Source organism: Corylus avellana, chromosome ca5, assembly GCF_901000735.1.
Source record: "Corylus avellana chromosome ca5, CavTom2PMs-1.0".
NCBI classification, from domain to species: domain Eukaryota; kingdom Viridiplantae; phylum Streptophyta; class Magnoliopsida; order Fagales; family Betulaceae; genus Corylus; species Corylus avellana.
In genome coordinates this window covers 28,693,790-28,711,995 of record NC_081545.1, presented here as the reverse complement: position 1 = coordinate 28,711,995, position 18,206 = coordinate 28,693,790, and the positions used below count along the sequence as shown (strand labels likewise).

General features: G+C 37.0%; 2 protein-coding genes across 3 annotated transcripts; both read right to left on the bottom strand.

Annotated features, from left to right (window-relative positions):
- Window positions 1-103: 103 nt before the first annotated feature.
- Window positions 104-11,315, bottom strand: LOC132180972 (uncharacterized). 2 transcript variants are annotated; one of them, XM_059593990.1, is made up of 9 exons: window positions 11,097-11,315; window positions 9,204-9,825; window positions 8,897-8,978; window positions 8,627-8,702; window positions 5,722-5,802; window positions 4,612-4,745; window positions 3,274-3,526; window positions 1,565-1,628; window positions 104-884 (listed from the first exon to the last, which is right to left on the bottom strand). In XM_059593990.1, the coding sequence occupies exons 2-9, from the start codon at window positions 9,766-9,768 to the stop codon at window positions 262-264; spliced, it is 1,878 nt and encodes a 625-aa protein (XP_059449973.1). In that variant the 5' UTR covers window positions 9,769-9,825; window positions 11,097-11,315; the 3' UTR covers window positions 104-261. The 2 variants fall into 2 exon arrangements, with proteins under 2 accessions (XP_059449973.1, XP_059449974.1); XM_059593991.1 differs by lacking the exon at window positions 11,097-11,315 and adding an exon at window positions 10,892-11,074.
- Window positions 11,316-12,860: 1,545 nt separating this feature from the next.
- On the bottom strand, window positions 12,861-16,735 carry LOC132183227 (protein GAMETE EXPRESSED 3-like). Its single transcript, XM_059596628.1, has 10 exons — window positions 16,624-16,735; window positions 16,234-16,421; window positions 15,675-15,998; window positions 15,244-15,490; window positions 14,549-14,833; window positions 14,192-14,278; window positions 14,054-14,086; window positions 13,923-13,982; window positions 13,701-13,843; window positions 12,861-13,436 (listed from the first exon to the last, which is right to left on the bottom strand). Exons 1-10 carry the CDS (start codon window positions 16,733-16,735, stop codon window positions 12,861-12,863), a joined length of 2,055 nt encoding a protein of 684 aa, XP_059452611.1.
- Window positions 16,736-18,206: the final 1,471 nt, after the last annotated feature.

Here is an 18,206-nt window from a genome sequence, read left to right as displayed (position 1 = left end):
ACCTGATTAGTCCCCACCAGAGGGGGCAGTTTATATGAGTCGGAACCAACTTATACGAGTTCCTACCTTTCATATATTTTGCAAAGCAATCAAAAAAACCCTATGTCAAATAAAAATAACAGGGCATGTATAACAATTGGAGAGTCATGTACTACATATGGTAAGAAAACAATCTAAACAAATACCCATCTAAATTTTGTACAAGGGTTCCTGATACTAGTCAGGAGAAAACATGTTCGCGAGTTCCACAATCGTGTCAATTCACCACCTACTTCGATGGTAATGCCTGTCACTATGAGATGAAAAGCCCCGGCTATAGTCATTCCTGCTTTCATCAATCCAATGTTCATACCTGCTTGATCCATAATCCCTAGGTAAAGAATCATGGTTTAAAGGACCTTCATCAAACAACGGGCTTCTTCTACCTCTGTCTGGCAGGGAACTTCCAAAACTAGGGCTTCTTGACATCGCAATATTACTTACTGGACTGTGATAATCGTAACCAGAATCATAAGCAACATACCTAGGAGGGTAACTAGAGATGGACGGGCTAAATCCTGGTTCACAGCCAGGAGGCCCATCATCTGTGAAATCCCTGGACCGCCTGCGCTCGCGATGATGCCCTCTGCTGACAGGTTCTGAATAATGGTTTGATCTCGGATGTGATCTGTTTCTGGAAAGTTCTGAAGTTGAAGACCCAGCTGCCCAAAGTCTTTCATCCGCATTTTCTGGAATTGGTGCATTTACTCCAGGAAATCCAACTGTCATTTTCTTCCGTGGTTTGGGATAGTCTGTTTCAATAATTTCACCATCCTCCTGTTCTTCCTTAGTTTCCCCATCGGCATATATTGTAATCCCTGATGGCTGATTGTCATCATCTTGATCTAAAAAATGCCAGGATACATGTTATGAGAGCGGGAACATGAAGATGCAAAGTGAAAAATAAAAAGCGAGAAGTGCAAATCACAAGTAAAAAACATAAAAGAATGACAATCCACAAAAATTACACTAGGGTCATGAGCCTAGAGTTCAAAATTCGAGAACATGTTAAATGGTTACAACCCCCAAACATCATGAGGCATGAGATAATAATCTGAAGGAATTCTCTCCCATATCCTACATAATTACGACCTAGAATTTCCTCAAATAAATTATTAGATTGCCTCCTATGGATGCTACCACAGATTAAAATACTCACTGATGAGGAATATTCACCAGGTGAATTTTTAAAATAAAGGCATCACAATCTCAGCAATGATCAGCAATAATAATCATTTGTTTGAGCTAGTCTTCGGCCTACAATGATAGTAAATCATTGATTCCTCCTTTTTCTGCTAGGCTGATTGAACATATCAAGTAAATGAAGCAAGAACGAAGGGATAGGTGATTGACAAGAATGAACGTCCCAAGTGTTATGGGATAAACGAAACCCAAGTTCAATTTAAAAAGTACCAGATTTTACTTTCCTGGCATTATGGGAATTTCAGAATCTAATTGATGCAACTTTGAAACTCTTGAAGTAAAAACTGACAATACCACAAGTACACAAGATATAATCAAGTACCGAAATATCCAGGGGGGTATCCAATTTCTCGCATTCTGTTAAGCCAAGGGGGTGGATCAAGCTCCTGTGTAAAAAGAAAAAAAAAAAAACTTTAAAATCCCAGAAAAAGATGTCAAACTCTATTAACCTCCGTAGTTTCATCTTTACAAACTATCTCCAGCAAGTATAGTTGACAACTTCAACATCTCCATTATAAGAACAATATAGAAGAAGCAGCAAGCATATGGCAAACATTTTTAAGCAACTTCAACCTTAAAAAGCAGAAGTAATAGCATAGTACATAAAAACATAGGTCTGAGATAACGGACTTAGGTCCATATTGCAAGATTCACGAAGAGTATACTTGAGCATGTAAGCCCAAAAGCATATTCCATACGGAATAAGAAGCAGACACTGTCTTCAGAAACAAAAATTAATAGAAGATAAATGAGACTGGAAGTGCAAAACAAAGCTGTTTCAGGTCCATCACAAGTAGATGATGTTCTTAAAACATAATAAGGATTCAGGCCATGTTAAGAGAGCTTGTTTAAAAATATAATGACAGCAAGAAAGCCTTCAAGCCTTATCACCTAGGTTAGGGTATGTGAATTTCTATTTCACCTTTCGACTCTCTAGGGTACCGTTTTCTTCCACTAAACTGAAGTCCATCATTCATATATGGAAGGTTGATTGGGTTATGCCTAGACGAGAAGTACACATTTTTGCTTGTTGAAGAGGGTTGAGTGGCAGTTGTCAGAGTGCAACAGTATGGAAAATGAATCCGTTTTGCCTTTTGTGATGTCTTTGGAGGAAAATAAATGAAAGAAGTTTTGAAAACAGCAAGAGGACATTGGTGGAGCTAAAGTCTTTCTTCTTCAAAACTCTTTTCCTTTTGGCAGCTGCTTTAGATTATCCAAATTTGCTTGGTTTTCATGATGTTCTCGACCTGTTTTCTCTTCTTAATTCGGTGTATATCTTCTTGTACTTGGGCTGCGCCTTTGCGCTTTTTAATAATATTTCGTTTACTTATAAAAAAATTTATACATGGAAGGTAAGAAGAATAATTATATGATTTATGTACTCTGTGCTTAGAGGTAGTGGGGGGTGGTAAGGATGATAGAAGAGTCATTTATAATATTAAATAATTGGAACACGAAAAACTATGCATTTTTTTTTATTTCATTTTTCTAGCTCTATATAAGATATTTCTTGTACTAATCAAATTTTGTTTATTAGTTGTGAGCATTGTAGTTGTAACAGTAAATATGGTTGGATGACCAAGTTCAATACAAGTCCATGCAAGAGTTCATTAGTTGCATCGATTACTTAAACCTGCTAAATCTAGCATACCGATGATGCACTGGTATGCTGATATTGAAGTAAACTAGGATTTTTGGAAACAAAAGCTCTGTTCATGGGTAGGGACTACCCTCAGTAAAAAGAATAAATTAACAAAGTAAAATTTTTCTTGGAAGTGAACTTTGATTCAAGTTAGCTTATGTCCCAATAACTTAGGTCTAGCTAGTTGGATGCTCGCTTCACATGTCTATTTTACTTATTTCAGGACATGAGAATGCAAGTACCTTATACATACCATCTTCCTTGGTAACCAAACCAACCAATAGGAACTCAGTAAAACAAATTCGACAGTGATTTTGCTTGTAATACTTAATCCCAACATGAAAATACCACTAAAAAGAATAAATAGGCTTTCATCACAAGAAACATACCCCAAGGCCTAAAAGCTTCTGTGTTTCAGCATCAAGAGCACCCGGCCTCAAACCATCATACTTTCCACCTGGAGTATTCTGATAATATCGAGTTGGATTGCGTGAACCGGCATTTTGATTGCGTTTGGACTTTTGCTGTTTGCGAGCATTATTGACGGCAACATTGTCACGAGGCTTTGGACATTCTTTCAGAGAGTGATTATAAGAACCACAATTGAAACAGCGACTCGCATCATATATTATCCCCAAGCCTCTACAATTTTCAAAAGAAAGGAAAAAAATCATAAGATAATCTAGCAAAACAACTATCATATATCTGTAAAACATGAAAAACGCACACAGTTCCACTTATCACAAAATAGATAAAGTAGGATAACTATCATGACCAAAGCAATGCCAGATATATGGGAATTTTGCCAGTAGAACAGGCAAAAGGGTTAAGTTTGTTAAAATTTGTTTTCTCTTCTCCAAACAAAAACATTAACAAACAACCCAAACACAAAATACTTTTAAATTTTTTTACGAGGTCACCTTTATTTCATATCAGAACACTTTTTCAAAGCAAGAACAAAAACACGCCCTAAAACACATTAACAAACAAAGGCCAAATATTCCATCAATGCAATTTTCACCTGGGTGACATTCATTGTATGCAATCTAGATCAGCAATTGTGATGCAGCAAAAGGCGTTATCCGTTGACATAGGATATATTCCAAGATTGTTTGACCAGTATAACTTAAACTATTACTTCCTTTCTGGTTGATTTATTCTTGCCAAGGCACCATTATCAAGAGGACCATGATTCGTTATTAAAACTTATAAAAGATTTACTCGTCCTCAAAAGAATTATTCCAAAGAGATCAAGGAGTTGAATGTGCAAACCAAAAGAAAAAGGCTCTCATCAATATATAGTAGAAAATGAACTAAATGTTATATATGAATGCAGAAATGCCTCCATTATAAGGAAACATGCAATAATACAACCTAAATCTATAACATAGATTAGGAACACAAACTTATTGATATTAACCAAAAATAAGTAAAAGAGTTTGCAATTTATGTGATGATGTAGATATTGCATAGCCACATCAGACAGTAACTCTTAACATCAGACATCTCCAAATAAAATTTATTGCAACCTATGCTTTATTCCTGGTAGACCATGAATCTCATTGAACTTGATGCTAATCTTCCAGGCATCCTCAAAATATATAACAAATAAGCTTGCTTTCAGCTAATCACAACAGACCCTCACATTTCCAATTATCTTGAACTAAGCAGGTCAAACCAAGGTAAGGTTTCGTCTATAGATAATACAAAAAGCAAAGAGGGCTTACTCCACATTACTTGAAGCTTCAGCTGAAGTCAAACCTAATGCATACCCACGATCATAAAGAGGCACAGAGTTACAATCTAAAGGACTGAACTCCTGGTTCTGCTGCTTCCTTGTTTGGTTGTCCATCCAGAAAGACTGCAAGTTAAACATCATTTACATTAACAACACTTTGATCTGATGCTGTGACAACCATGCGACTTAGGAGAAATGCTTTAAGCACATACGAGCTAGCAGAACATCTCCCCCACAATAGTACAATATTAAGAGCATCAGGCAAACAGTAAATGTCCCCATAGTGATACAACCACAACAGCATGAGGATGGTTAAGGAACACAGATCCACCAAGTTAAACAAAGATTTGCATTCTAATAGCCAAGAAGCTATTTATCCAAGAAAGACATGAAGTTCTAATAAATGGTGAAGCATTTAACAATATGATGAGATGGATAAGATAATATAATTACTCATTAGTCATGGGCCTGAACTCTCCCAAAGATAAAAGCAGGAAGCATATTTAAGCAGAGCTGCAGAAACTAGAAATAGTATGAAATCAACAATTATATGGAGGCAGAAAATACTTTTAGGCTTCAGGGCCCAGATAACACAATTAAACATGTGCAAGGTCATCCTGTCATTACATGGAGGCACTCTGAGATACTTTTGGCTCGCAAATAATAAGTCAAAGGGACATGCATTATCTTCCAAGAAATTTATTATTATTATTTTGTTGATAAATTATCTTCCAAGAAATTTATTTCCTGACAACGGTAGTAATTCATGCGATGATCTGTTTTAACAAAGATCTCATGTAGTCGCTATGAAGCCATGTATTCCTTTGAAGGGAGCAAACTTGTGAAAACAAATTACTGTTACAAAAAATGACAAATGAATAACTAAGGAAGTTCATTTTAGTCAAGTCATTGTTTATATAATGAGGAACAGATTAACAAAATAGGCATTGACATCAGTGAAAATAAGCACTCCCAGGTCCAAAACCAACTTCAACACTGCCCTCCAAAAGCAAATCGTTCACTCGCACAAAATGTATAATGAAATTTTTTGAAACAATCTGGGTCTAAGCAAGATCAGAAACATAAACAGGAAGCTCACCACAGCAGATTTATTCTCCATGCCAACATGCAGAGCAGGAAAGAATGTTTCTTCACCAGATTCTAACACTTCATTTGGATCCTGAACAGATACATAATTCAGGCTAGCTTTAATCAAAGTATAAAACTTGTTACAGCAACAAGAAAGAGCAAGAAGGAAACACATTGATTGCATATATACAAAGCATCTGAATGGGTTTTCCACAATAGATAAATGAAAGAGCATTCCGCTAATAGATAAGATCTCAAACACACCTCACCACAATGAACAAATAGTTAAGTAGTAAAGAATGACCCAACTCCAGAGGAAAAGTCCGAAACCTAAACCTTGAAAAGCATAGAATTGTACTCAAGCCATCCAATCAAAAAAGAAAACTTCATAAAGGCCAAGTGGTTAACCATCAAACAAAGAATATAAAGGAGCACGCAAAGGTTGATTCACACAATCTGGCCAGAAGAAAATATAGCAGTTATTCCCTACCACAAATGTGACGCTAACCACATAAATTAACTTTTCTAATACTTTTGAAGCCACTGCTTCCATTGGACCCCACTAAGAAAAAAGAAACTAAGAACACGGTAGCACACATGAATATTTTTGGCCACAACATCCAAATTTATTTCCCTCCCAAAATTCATAAAGCCATTTGAGTATGAAACTTGCGTTCATAAGAGCCACCAAGTCCAACCTCCAGTATTTGGGGAATTAACATATTGTCTCAATCAAACTTTAATTTAAGCACAGATACTTCAGCCTTTAGATGCATTAGCTAGATCCAGATTGGCCATATTCATCTAAAACTCCAAAATATATTCCAATGATGAGAGGGATTCCAAAGGTACTCATACCACAACCCCTAAATCGGCTACTGCTATAAAGACCCAGGGAAAGCACTAGCCACATCTGCTACCTCAAAAGGACTAGTCAATCTTAAAGCTTTCCTAAAATCACTTATAAAGCTCAGTTTCACCTAATAAGTAAACAATATGGGACTTAGCACCTATGAGTGTCTTTATAAACTACCCACTCTATGTAGGTTACTCATATTTCCAATGTGAGACTGGGGTGTTACAATCTTCTCCCCTTAAAACCCTATCATCATGACCACATCATGCAATACTCCAATACCACATTGCGTTATTAAGTGGCTCTGATACCATTTGTAATGACCTAGAAAAACGTTAGCCACATTTGCGTCATCATCCCAAAAGGACTAGTCAATTTTAGAGCTTTTTTAGAATCACTTATAAAGCCTAATTTTACCTAGTAAGTAAGCAATATGGGACTTACACCCATGAGTGTAAGTGATTCTAGGGAAGCTCCAAATTGACTAATCTTTATAAAGTGGTAGCGTAAATATGACTTGCATTTTTTCCTAAGTCATTACAAATGGTATCATAGCCACCTAGTAATAAGCCATGTGGTACTGTCAGCACCGCAAGATGTAGCTTTGACGAGGACATCAAGGGTTTAAAGAGGGGAGCTTGTAACACCTCAGTCCTATATTGAGAAGATGACATAGAGATTGGTTAATAAGAGATACTCATAGGTGGCAAGTCCCACATTACTTACTAGGTGAAACTGAACTTTCATAAGTGACACTAGGGAAGCTCGAAATTGACTAGTCTTTTTGACATGATCGCACAAATGTGGCTAACGTTTTTCCCTAGATCATTATAACTCATCTTCCCTATGTAGGACCAGGGTGTTATAAAAGCTCACCCTATAGCCTAAATTTGCTCCTTCCCCTAAATATTTGGGGAATCCAATGACATACTGACTCTTATCGTGCTCAAGCCTAAGATGGTGCGTGAAAAGTGACAAGGAACAACTTAAAGCACTCAATATTGGCATCCTTATGCAATGCACATCCGTGAAGCTCATCAACAATTTATAGAGAAATCCTTCATTCACATGAATATATGTTAATCCATATGTACTTTGAATGCAACTAAAGATGATAAGAAGACATGGTCCACCCCTAACTCATCAAACCTATTTTCAACATCTTCTTGCAAACTTGTCCAACACCTCCTATTTGGTTTCCTGCCGACATCACTGCTTCTAATATGGTGGACCTTAGCAAGGACTTGACAGCCAGCCTCTCACCTAACCCACATCTCACTTAAGGTGATATTAATCTCAATGAAGTAACAAAACTCCAAGTCCTTGCTCTCTCATCCTGTAATAGTCCACCCCCACCAAAACCAAGGCAAGAAGTTCAAGTAGAAACACAGAGTTCTTTTCACTAGAAGCATGTAGCCATTATTGCAGTAGAAATGATCCATTAAAAAGTAATTCTTCCATAGGCTGTCCAGTTCTGCAATAATTGGAATGGGACAAAAATCGTTTATCAGATGAAAAGTAACACACTGAGAAATCAATGCTGACCTACGAGCCACTGAAATTTTTGGTAACTGGTAATCAAGCCTCCATGCTGAGTAAAAGATGTACTCTTCATTATCTCCAGCTCAACAAGCAATGCTAGAGGTGTCCTCAGTTACCAGTTAAAGTAGTTTAAGATAATGATAATGTATAAAACCTTGTTCTCAAACTTTGAGGATAAAAAATATGCAGTTCAAATGACTTTAAAAAAAAAAAAAGCCTGCCAACATATTCTGTATGATTCAATTATAAAACTCCATAGGAAAAGATATTTTATGTTGTCCGAGATAAATAAACAATGACAATTCATTATTAACTAACGAAGGTACTTATCAAAAAAAAAAAAAAATTATTAACTAACGAAGGTCCTCCCAGTTCATTTGCGGATTGAAAGGAGTAAAGATATGCACCACTCGGGATAAGACATCAATTTTCAAATAGTGGAGAAGAGAATCCTACATTGATGACAAAATAAATCAGAAACCAAAATTTGAAGCCTTTAGAGAAGAGTGATCGTTACTTGGGACGAAGAACCATGTTGAGCATGCCACTGTGACCACTGCTTTAATAGTTCCTCAAGCTTCTGTCTACTAGCTCTGGAAAAACAAATCAGAGTTTACCACAATTTCCTTAGAAATATACTTCAAACATGTTTTGCAATATTAGTTGTTCTCAAAGACCTTTTTTCTTTTTCTTTTTGGTTTGCTCTTGTCTAGTTGTTTTGTATATACTTGATAGCAAGGAAAAAATTGTTTACTCTGTTCTATGCAGATGATTACTTCTAACCAACCTTGTTAAGGAGTTATACATGACATGCACTGAGGGCTGCTGTTCATCGAGTGTCATCCGGGCTCTCTTAACACCTGATATAGCTGGCATCTTGAATTATGGAGAACAAAGATTCAAGGTTGACATCACAAATTAGAGATAGAAACCAAATCCCATGGACATAAAAGATATGAGTGGTATTATTCTTTTAATAGAATTATTGCACTTCAAAATTTGATGCTTTACTTCTCAAATTGCTTAATCAATACAGGACCGAAGAATGTAGAAGAAGAAAAAAACTTAGCAGATCAAATGTGAAACAAGGATACAATTCCTATCCATCTTGTGGCTTCCAATGAGACTTTCATCTTGAACAGCAAGGCAACCATTCTCAGCATGCACTTTAGAGTTAAGGCTACTCAACTTCTCAGCAATTGTAACAGTTTCAGTCAATTCAACACTCACTTGCATGATAGATGGCTTGTCAACGACATTGTTGTCAAGGTTTCCTTCTTGTACGAAACGGCGTTTCCCACGGCGAACGTTACCATCATCGTCACCCAGGTTCTCACTGTTATGCTTGATTTCTCTCTCCACAGAGTTACTAGGTTGAGAATTAGATTCGCTAGGCCCGTAATTAGAAGTACAAAGTCCATTGTTCTCAATTCCACCGCCAGAAACAATAGAAGCAGGAAGGCTACTGAAATCTTCAATTTCCATATCTGAATCACTCTCATGCAAAAGATTCTCATTATATAATTTGTCTTCTTTATGCTCAGAATGAACAGGTTGATGATCGATTGGCCCATCATTAGAATTATGAAGTTTATTGCTCTCACTTCCATGGGCATAATCACCAGATGCGGGTAGGCCACTCAAATCCTCAGTTTCCATACTTAATGAAGAAAATTTTGTTGTTGTGGGTCCAGTAAGCAAATTGAAGAAGGTATTCTGCATAAGATGAATAATTATCAATGAACCACAAAACCAAGTATGACATCACCCTTGAAGAAGAAATGCTAATGAAAAAAATTACATCAACAATAAAAGTCACAGACACATGTATGCATGTATTTATCAGACAAATCATTGCTCTTTTTCTTTTTTGTTTAATCAGAATCAATGGAACTATGTACGAACATGAGCTGCAAGTTCTCATTCACAATAAAACAATTAAAACTAATATAAGGTGTAAATAAAGTATACAACACATTAGAGAATTCTAGCCCTGGTAGCAAAAATGTCTTTATTTTCCATAACAATATGATAATATCATTAACCATGGGCAGCTATGATGGACCTAGCAATTACTAAACACCTTGGATGACTCATCATCTTTTAATGCAATATTACATATTTTTATGATTATTAACAACACCCAAAAAAAAAAAAAACCATTCAAATGAACATCAATGTTCACCATCACATTAAAAAAATGTCTACTTCATGTAGCCATAAGTGATACCCCATTTTCCTACTAGCAACAAGCCATTAAGTAAATATAGTGGTGTAACTTATGGTGCACAAAATAGAGATACGAGAAACAGATTCAATACAAACAGGCATGCCTGCAAGAACAATTATTTAATAACACAAGTACTATTAGGAAGCACAATTATATGATCATACCATTACACATTCCTCCTCTTCCATGTCCCATCCTCTCATCAAATTCACACATAACACATCTAACTCATATAGTAGTCCAAACTTTCTCGAAATTTTGAGTGCAATCATTTAAAGTCTGTTTCTATAACAGAACGTAACTACAATGTTTTATTTATTTATTTGATAAGTAACAGAACTAACAACTAGGTCCCAATGCCACAAAAATAAAGTCGAAAACCTACCAAAACAAGGTTTTTTTTTTTTTTTTGGAAATGTCATTTATCTTTGTTTTATATCAATGACAATTAATAATGAACTAATTGAATAAACGTAGAACAACATAAACCAATAATCCTCCGTTTGGTTGCCGAGAAAAGGCAGGGAAAAGAAAATAAATGAAAACACGAACCGGATAACTCTAAGCTATTGCTTGGGACAAGAATCCTCAACTGTACTCCCTTCATTCCCAAAACAGCATACACAACATGATGAACAGAACTCAGAATTGACCTCCTTGTAATTTTTCCCAGGGTTTCTCAGCAACCAAACGGAAAAAAAAAACAAAATGTTCAAATGAAAGAAAAAAAATAGGGTTTTTGAGTGAGCGGGTTTACCTTGAGCGAGTAAATCTGTATTCAACTTGGAGTACACCACAAGCAGAATCAATGGTATGCAATGGATCGGATCTATCCTCAGAGATTTGACTAAAGCAAAGAATTGAAGGAGGTCTAAGCGTCTGAAAGAGAGATGATTGGGTGCATCAAGGAACAGGGTAGTCTCTCTCTCTCTAGCCGTCGCAACTCATGACCTTTGAAGAGGGAATCTTTGACTTTCACGAGGCCGTACGCATTAGCGGATTCGTGTGGGAAGATCTGTGGCGGAGCGTCCCACGGTTTGCGTGTTTGGAATAGAATTAGCAGTGATCAACTGATCATCATTGGCACTTGGTGGGGTCGCGTTTGTGTTGTGTGCCGGGGTCCTATGACCAAAATGCCCTCTCATTCTTCCTTTTTCTTTACATTTTTTATTTGTAGATATCCATTGAACTTGGTGGGGTCGCGTTTGTGTTGTGTGCCGGGGTCTCCTCCTTTTTCTTTACATTTTTGGTAGAGATTCATTGAACTTGGGGTGACATGTTTATTCGTTCAATTGTTTGGTAAAGTTTTACAATCAAGGGTGAGTCATACTTCTCAAAGTAATTTTCATATGCTTAGCTAAATATTAGGGCATGAGTTTGACTCTCGTAATGAAAATTTTTATGTCTAATTAGTATAACTAATATTGTGGTATACTCATGTTTTGACGAGACTTAATCAAGCTATGGCTCAATAATACTTGATCAAGTTATGACCAAACCCTAATGGAGGGATAAATCGCATCAAATTAGAAGTTCGAGATGGTGAAATTGAGAGTTTTTAAATTTTGGAGGTTTTCTCAAAACACGTAAAAGTTTAGAGAACCTTTGTGAATTTAACCCTAAAAATATTACAAATGATATATGTGCATATTTTATAAATGCAACTAGTCCATCTATTCATGTTCCGTTCAAAAACTTAACGACCTCCCACGTTAAGGCCTATCAGAGCCTAACAAGTGTTTTCTAGAGGTATTTCGCCTACCCCATTTCATCAAAGGGATGTGCCCTCTTTTTTGTTTTTTTTTTTATTATTATTTATTTAATTTTTAATTTTTATAAAGAGGGTACATAATTTTTTTTCCCTTTATTTTTCTTATAGTTGTCTTTAGTTGTGACTTTTCACAAGTAAGTAGAACAAAGGTTTTACCATCAAGATGATTAAATGGCCTAAGAAAATTTTCAAGTGGTTATGGCATGTACTAGGGTGTGAGTTTGAATCTCCATATAGGCTTGATTCGTATTAGCTGCCTTGAATTTTCATTAATGCCCTAGTGGGGCTGGATTAGGCTATGACTTAAGTCGGACTTGAGAGAACGCATGCAGTTTTCACCATCTAAGCTCCACTTATATGACTCATAACAGGTAGATGTTACTATAGTCACACTCAGTTAGGATAACCACAATTTGTTGAGTTGTGGCATTTAGAGTGGGGTTTGCTGTGGTATTTTGACATATTACAATAGTTTATGGTGAGATTATATTTTCCATGTAAATTTGGCATGTTCTTGTATTATGCGCTTTTGGTGCTTGTTTAATTGTTTAATTGTTTAATTGCTTAGAATCACACATAGACGGTAGTTTTCCCGAAAAGCCAACTGTCCTGCCTTTCATGTACAGGCATAGCAGATATATAAGGCACTTCCTTTTAAGAACGTAAACATTGTGCCATCTGCTTTGTGAATATGCATTAAATTAAATATGCTGTAATTTAATTAGTTAAATGTAATCACTAATCCAGTTTCTAATTAGTTAAAGACAAGGTCTTTCTTCTCGTTAACCTTAATCTGCTATCAGTTTGCACGAATTCAACATCCCCCTCATCCTGTAATTTCACTTCTTTCGTTTCTTGCTTCCCAAACAAGGGATTGGCATATCCTCCAGAACTTGATGTGGTCTCTGATGGACTTCCCTTCCCGTCATTGCTTGAAGTCTCTGCTTCAATGGGTGCCTTTGCCTTTGCCTTTGCTTTTGCCTTAGCTGCTGATCCCTCCTCCTCTTCATGATCGCTGCTGCTTTCTGCAGAAGACGTATCACTAAGCGTGTGGAATATTGTCACACTTTCTTTCTTTGCACCTTGGAAAGAGTAGCTCCTTGTTTTCCCACCATCATATATTGGAAGCAGGGATTTTGACTTTGAGCCAGCCATGTCCCTGCCCAAACTGTAGGTTGTTGAGAGCTTTCTCTCTATGCCTTCCCTTTCTCGTACCATATCGCCCAACTTCTCAAGAACTTCATTGGCCACTGCCTCCTCTGCTGCTTTCACCTCAAGCTCCGTAATTGTCCTATCAAATGCTTTCTTTTTGAGCTGGAGAGAACGCTGAATGGCCAAAAACATAATGAATATTGTCAGAGTATTGCAGGTAAAATGAATTTCTAAGTTTCTCTTGAAGGCAATCTGAAAGAAGTGCCGGCGAATGATAAGTTCGTTTGTTTAATACCATGAGATCGACTGTTTGAGCCTTTACTCATTTGTGTATCCGGGGTTTACCCGATAGGGATGAGTCACAAAGATAGCAATATGCATCTTCCTCACCTCACTCTGTTGTTATTTTTAGCAAAATTTTAAGGATCCAAAGCTTACCCGCTTTTCTAGGAAACTTCCAAGGCCTTGACCTTGAAGCTTCTTTTTCCTCCAAAATATACAACAGAATCGTACAAGCCCAGCCAGTACGATCAAAGCAGCAGATTCAAATAGCAGGAACAACATTATAGCTCTTTCATTACCTGAAACAAAGAATAGTACAGGCAGCACATAACAGCACTCCATGATTCTCTTCAACATATGCAGAAGGTTGCAACTTACCTGTGTAGATGGTGAGATGCTTGGGTCTTGCTTGGGAGCAGCTGGATGCAATCTTCTGATCTGGTAATGAACACAAATTTAGATGCAGTGCACAGTATCATGAACTGAAAGAGGGTAATACGAATGATTACGCTTGGCACGGCATTGCAGTGGGTTGCCCATCTCTGCATCAATTACAATAAACATGATGTGAGTACAAGTACACTAAAACTCAGAAAATTCAAAGTTCAATTACAATAATCAAAGATGCTTTATTGGTAGAATCTCACTTGAAGCAGCAAAGAAAGCTAGCAGGATCCCCTCGTCTAGAACAAATTGTCGCAGATCACTCTCGGACAATAAGGATAAGAACTGACCTGATAAATTTCACTCAATCTATAAACATCGTACGTGGAAGGTGTCAAATCACTACTTATCTCAAAAGCTTACGTATTTAAGACAATTGGTGAATTAACATGGTATCAGAATAAAAAATTACTAATTTGTTCGAATTTGACTCTACAATTCTCATCCCATTTAGTTAAATAATCCACGTACTCATTCCTATCGGCTTAAATTTTGGAACAACCCATAATTTAACGGAAGGAAACGAGTTCAAACAATGAAGGCTCAAAAACTAAAATTACCAGTGCAGCTCTCAGACCAATAGATGGACCCAGTTGCTGGAACCAACAAAGTGAAGATTACATTTTTTGGTCGCATTGCTGAGACATAAGTATATTCACCAATTGTGCGGCTAATCTTTCCCTCCATCTCTGTCTGAGAAAGATAAACTGCATAGCCAGAGCAGTCAAGCACTGGACCAACTTGAACAACAGAATCCTGAGTATCTGCTTTTGAAAATTTCTTAAGCATCCCAGTTGGTGAAAATGAGTATAGGAATCCGTCCAGTGAACCAATAGATATCCAACCTGATAAAGAAGATCTTAGCAATTACAACCACCACGACGAAGAAAAGAAAAAAAGTAACAGAAGACTGAATATGTTTATTTTAAACAAACCACAAATTCTGCAGAAAAAACCAAATCAATTGCAGAAATTTCACTGCCAATTTTAGGGTAATAAAAATTAGGAGCATAGTAAAAGTAGGAGAAAAAAGAGGGAATAAATGGGCAACTAAGGCTAAAAATATAACAATAACATATTCTTGTATTAATAGTCAACAAGAAATGAAGAGCTTAAAAACTACAATGAGAAGAACCAAAGCTGGACAATCATGAAAAGCCAGATGCTTTATACTGTAAAATATTTTGTACTCAAAATGAGAAATTGATATGGAAGCTAGGCAATGGGACTCAAGGCTTTGGTTATATTTAGTTACCATTAGAATCCACAACTGGTTCACATTCTGCTGCACTCAATGGCCCAATACTTCTCTGCCATAAAACAGTGCCCGAAGAAACATCTAGTGCCAGCACTAGGGCCCTGACCGGTACAGTGATATACAAACGGCCGCTGTTTCCCGGTGTGATGGTGAAATGTTTGTCGAGTGAACTGAAATCCTGGATCCATTTGAAGTAAGGGCTTCGAACCGACAGAGAATATAATTCTCCTTCAGTATTTGAAATCTGCCAAAGCATAACATCGACAACACAAGTCCATAAGATTCAACGTGTATATAACAAAAGAGAGTTGATTCTTGAAAGCATGAGCAGGCCCAAACTGATAAATCACTAATAATTCTAGAAGTTTAAGCTTCAAATGGAGTCCCATGTGAGAGAAGAATGAAGGGAAGGGATGAGCAGAGCTTACATATATACTAGCTTCGCATTGATCAACCATGGGGACTGAAGTGAAGAAACAATCTGTTACATTTTTTCTGCAGCCTTGACGGTAGCCAAATCGGTAAAGCACAGGTCCAGCACTCCAGAGCAATTGCCCACGCGTCATGTATGCAAAGAGTCCTCGATTCTTAACATTGATAAATACAGATGAGCTCAGCGTGCTTACTGAGAGCCCAATAATTTCAAACTCTTCACCCGGTACTTGGCTGAAGAAAACTTCAGCAGCAGCTTCTGAAGTTCCAATATTTAAAAATGTGATCTTCACCACTCTGTTTTCTGCCACCAAATATATCTGGAAATGCTTTGCAACAATCAATGCATTATTGGGCACTAGAAGTTTGATTTAATTCACTTTTGGGTTTCGGGTTTGAATAGTTTTCTCTCGACGAAGCCGAATCGCATATTTTTTTCTGCTGGGAATCCTAAAATTATTTTGTCCCTAACAAATTTCATGTTTCAAATCTAAACGGCTACAAACTAGAATAAATTCAGTAACTAAAACATGAAAAAACAAGTAAATAGTGTACCTTTCCTTGACCACCATGAACTGGAGTCATACGAGGATTGCATGCATAGCCTAAAGATATGGTCCAAGCAATGGTGCCGTTACTTTCAAATGCAAACAAATTCTTCTCAGAACAAGCATAAATTCTCCCATCTTCTCCAATTAGAGGTTTCGAAAGCCTAAGTCCAGCAATTCTCGAAGGCTCTTCGGCTAAAAATAGAAATCATCACGTTAGAAAATTAGCAGAAAGAGAAACAAAACGGGAAAGAATAAAAAACCACCAAAATTTTCAACCAAGTCTTGTACACCCATAAAACTTGAAAAACTTGAGCAGAAAATTAAAAGCCATTACTCTTCTTCAATAACATCAAATGGGTTCAAATTATTGTCTGTGGGCGTGTGAGAGAGAAACCTGAAAGGAAGCGAGGATTCGCAGGGAATTTCTGGAATTCCGTGGGCTGAGAAGTGGTTGAAGCAGATCCGAAAAGGAGGGACAAGAGCAGAAATGGTTGTATCATCAGCATTGCAAAAGAATGCAGAGACGGTTTGCATTGTTTTCTCTTCTTGAAATAATAACTGCTCTCACTCGTTACGTGGCGGGAGAGTGGGAGTGAAGATAGATTGGCCGGAAAAAAAAAAAAAAAAAAAAAAAATCCTAAAGAGAAAAATCAATGAGAGAGAAGCACCTTAAAGAATGTGAAAGAATCCAACAAAATCACAAAAGAGAAAAATCGAAGAAAGAGAAAGGAGGGAGAAGCACAGTAAGAAATCTGATTGGAGGGAGAGAAAACTGACGTTTAATATGAAAAACAATACAGTCGGTAAATTGAAAACTGATCATTCGTTTCTGTCTAAACCCATGTGAAAAACTACACAGTCGGTAAATTGAAAACTGATCATTCATATCTGACTAAACCCATATGAGACGGATGCCTTTGGTTTTTTTTTTCCCAAAAAGAAAGATGGTGGCATCTTCATAATCACGTTCTAACGTGACGTATAAAATTTAGAGATAAATGCGTACTTGGTCCACGAGGTTCACTTAAATTATAAAATGCTTACGGTATTAAAATGAATTCAGAGACTTTGGAATATACCAAAAAAAAGATTTAGTTCCTATAGTTAAATTTCATTAAAAAATTTAACCGATTTCGTTAGTTGCTATGTCAACACCAATAAAATGCTTCAAGTAGTATGATATTGTCCACTTTGGGCCAAGCCCGCACGGCTTTATTATTGAGTTTACTTCCAAAAGGTCTCATACCATTTATAGAGAGTAAATTCCATATAAATACAACATCTTTTCCATGCCCTGTGGAATGTCACAATCACCCCTTCTTAGGACCCAGCGTCCTCGTTGGCGACCCTTATGGGCTTGTGCACGCTCTCCCCATCTCAGGTTGAGCTATGACTCTAATACCATATGTAATATACTTGCTCTAAGTGGTATGATATTGTCTGCTTTGGGCCAAGCCCGCACGATTTTATTATTGGGTTTATCTCAAAAGACCTTATACCATTTAGAGAGAGTATATTCTATATAAACACATCATCTTTTCCATGCTCAGGCAATGTAGGACGCCTCATGGGCTTATGCACGCTCCCCCCATCTTAGCCTGTGTTATGGCTCTGATACCATAAGTAACATCCTTGCTCCAAGTGGTATGATATTGTCTGCTTTGGACCAAGCCTGCATGGTTTTATTATTGGTTTACCCCCAAAAGGCCTCATATCATTTAGAGAAAGTAAATTCTATATAAACACATATTTTTCATGCCTAGGCAATGTGGGACCCCACAACTATGCTTGCTAAGAGTAGAGATATTCGGCAGACCTGGTAGTCCCAGGGTCCGTCGAAGACCTCGACTGACTTAAAAAATAAAATAAAATTCTTGTGTCAATCCTTTCACCTAGACCAATTTTCTCATTTCCCCCAATTTTCTTCCCAAACACATATTCCCCGCCCCCCAAAATTTCCCCTTATGCGACAACCAC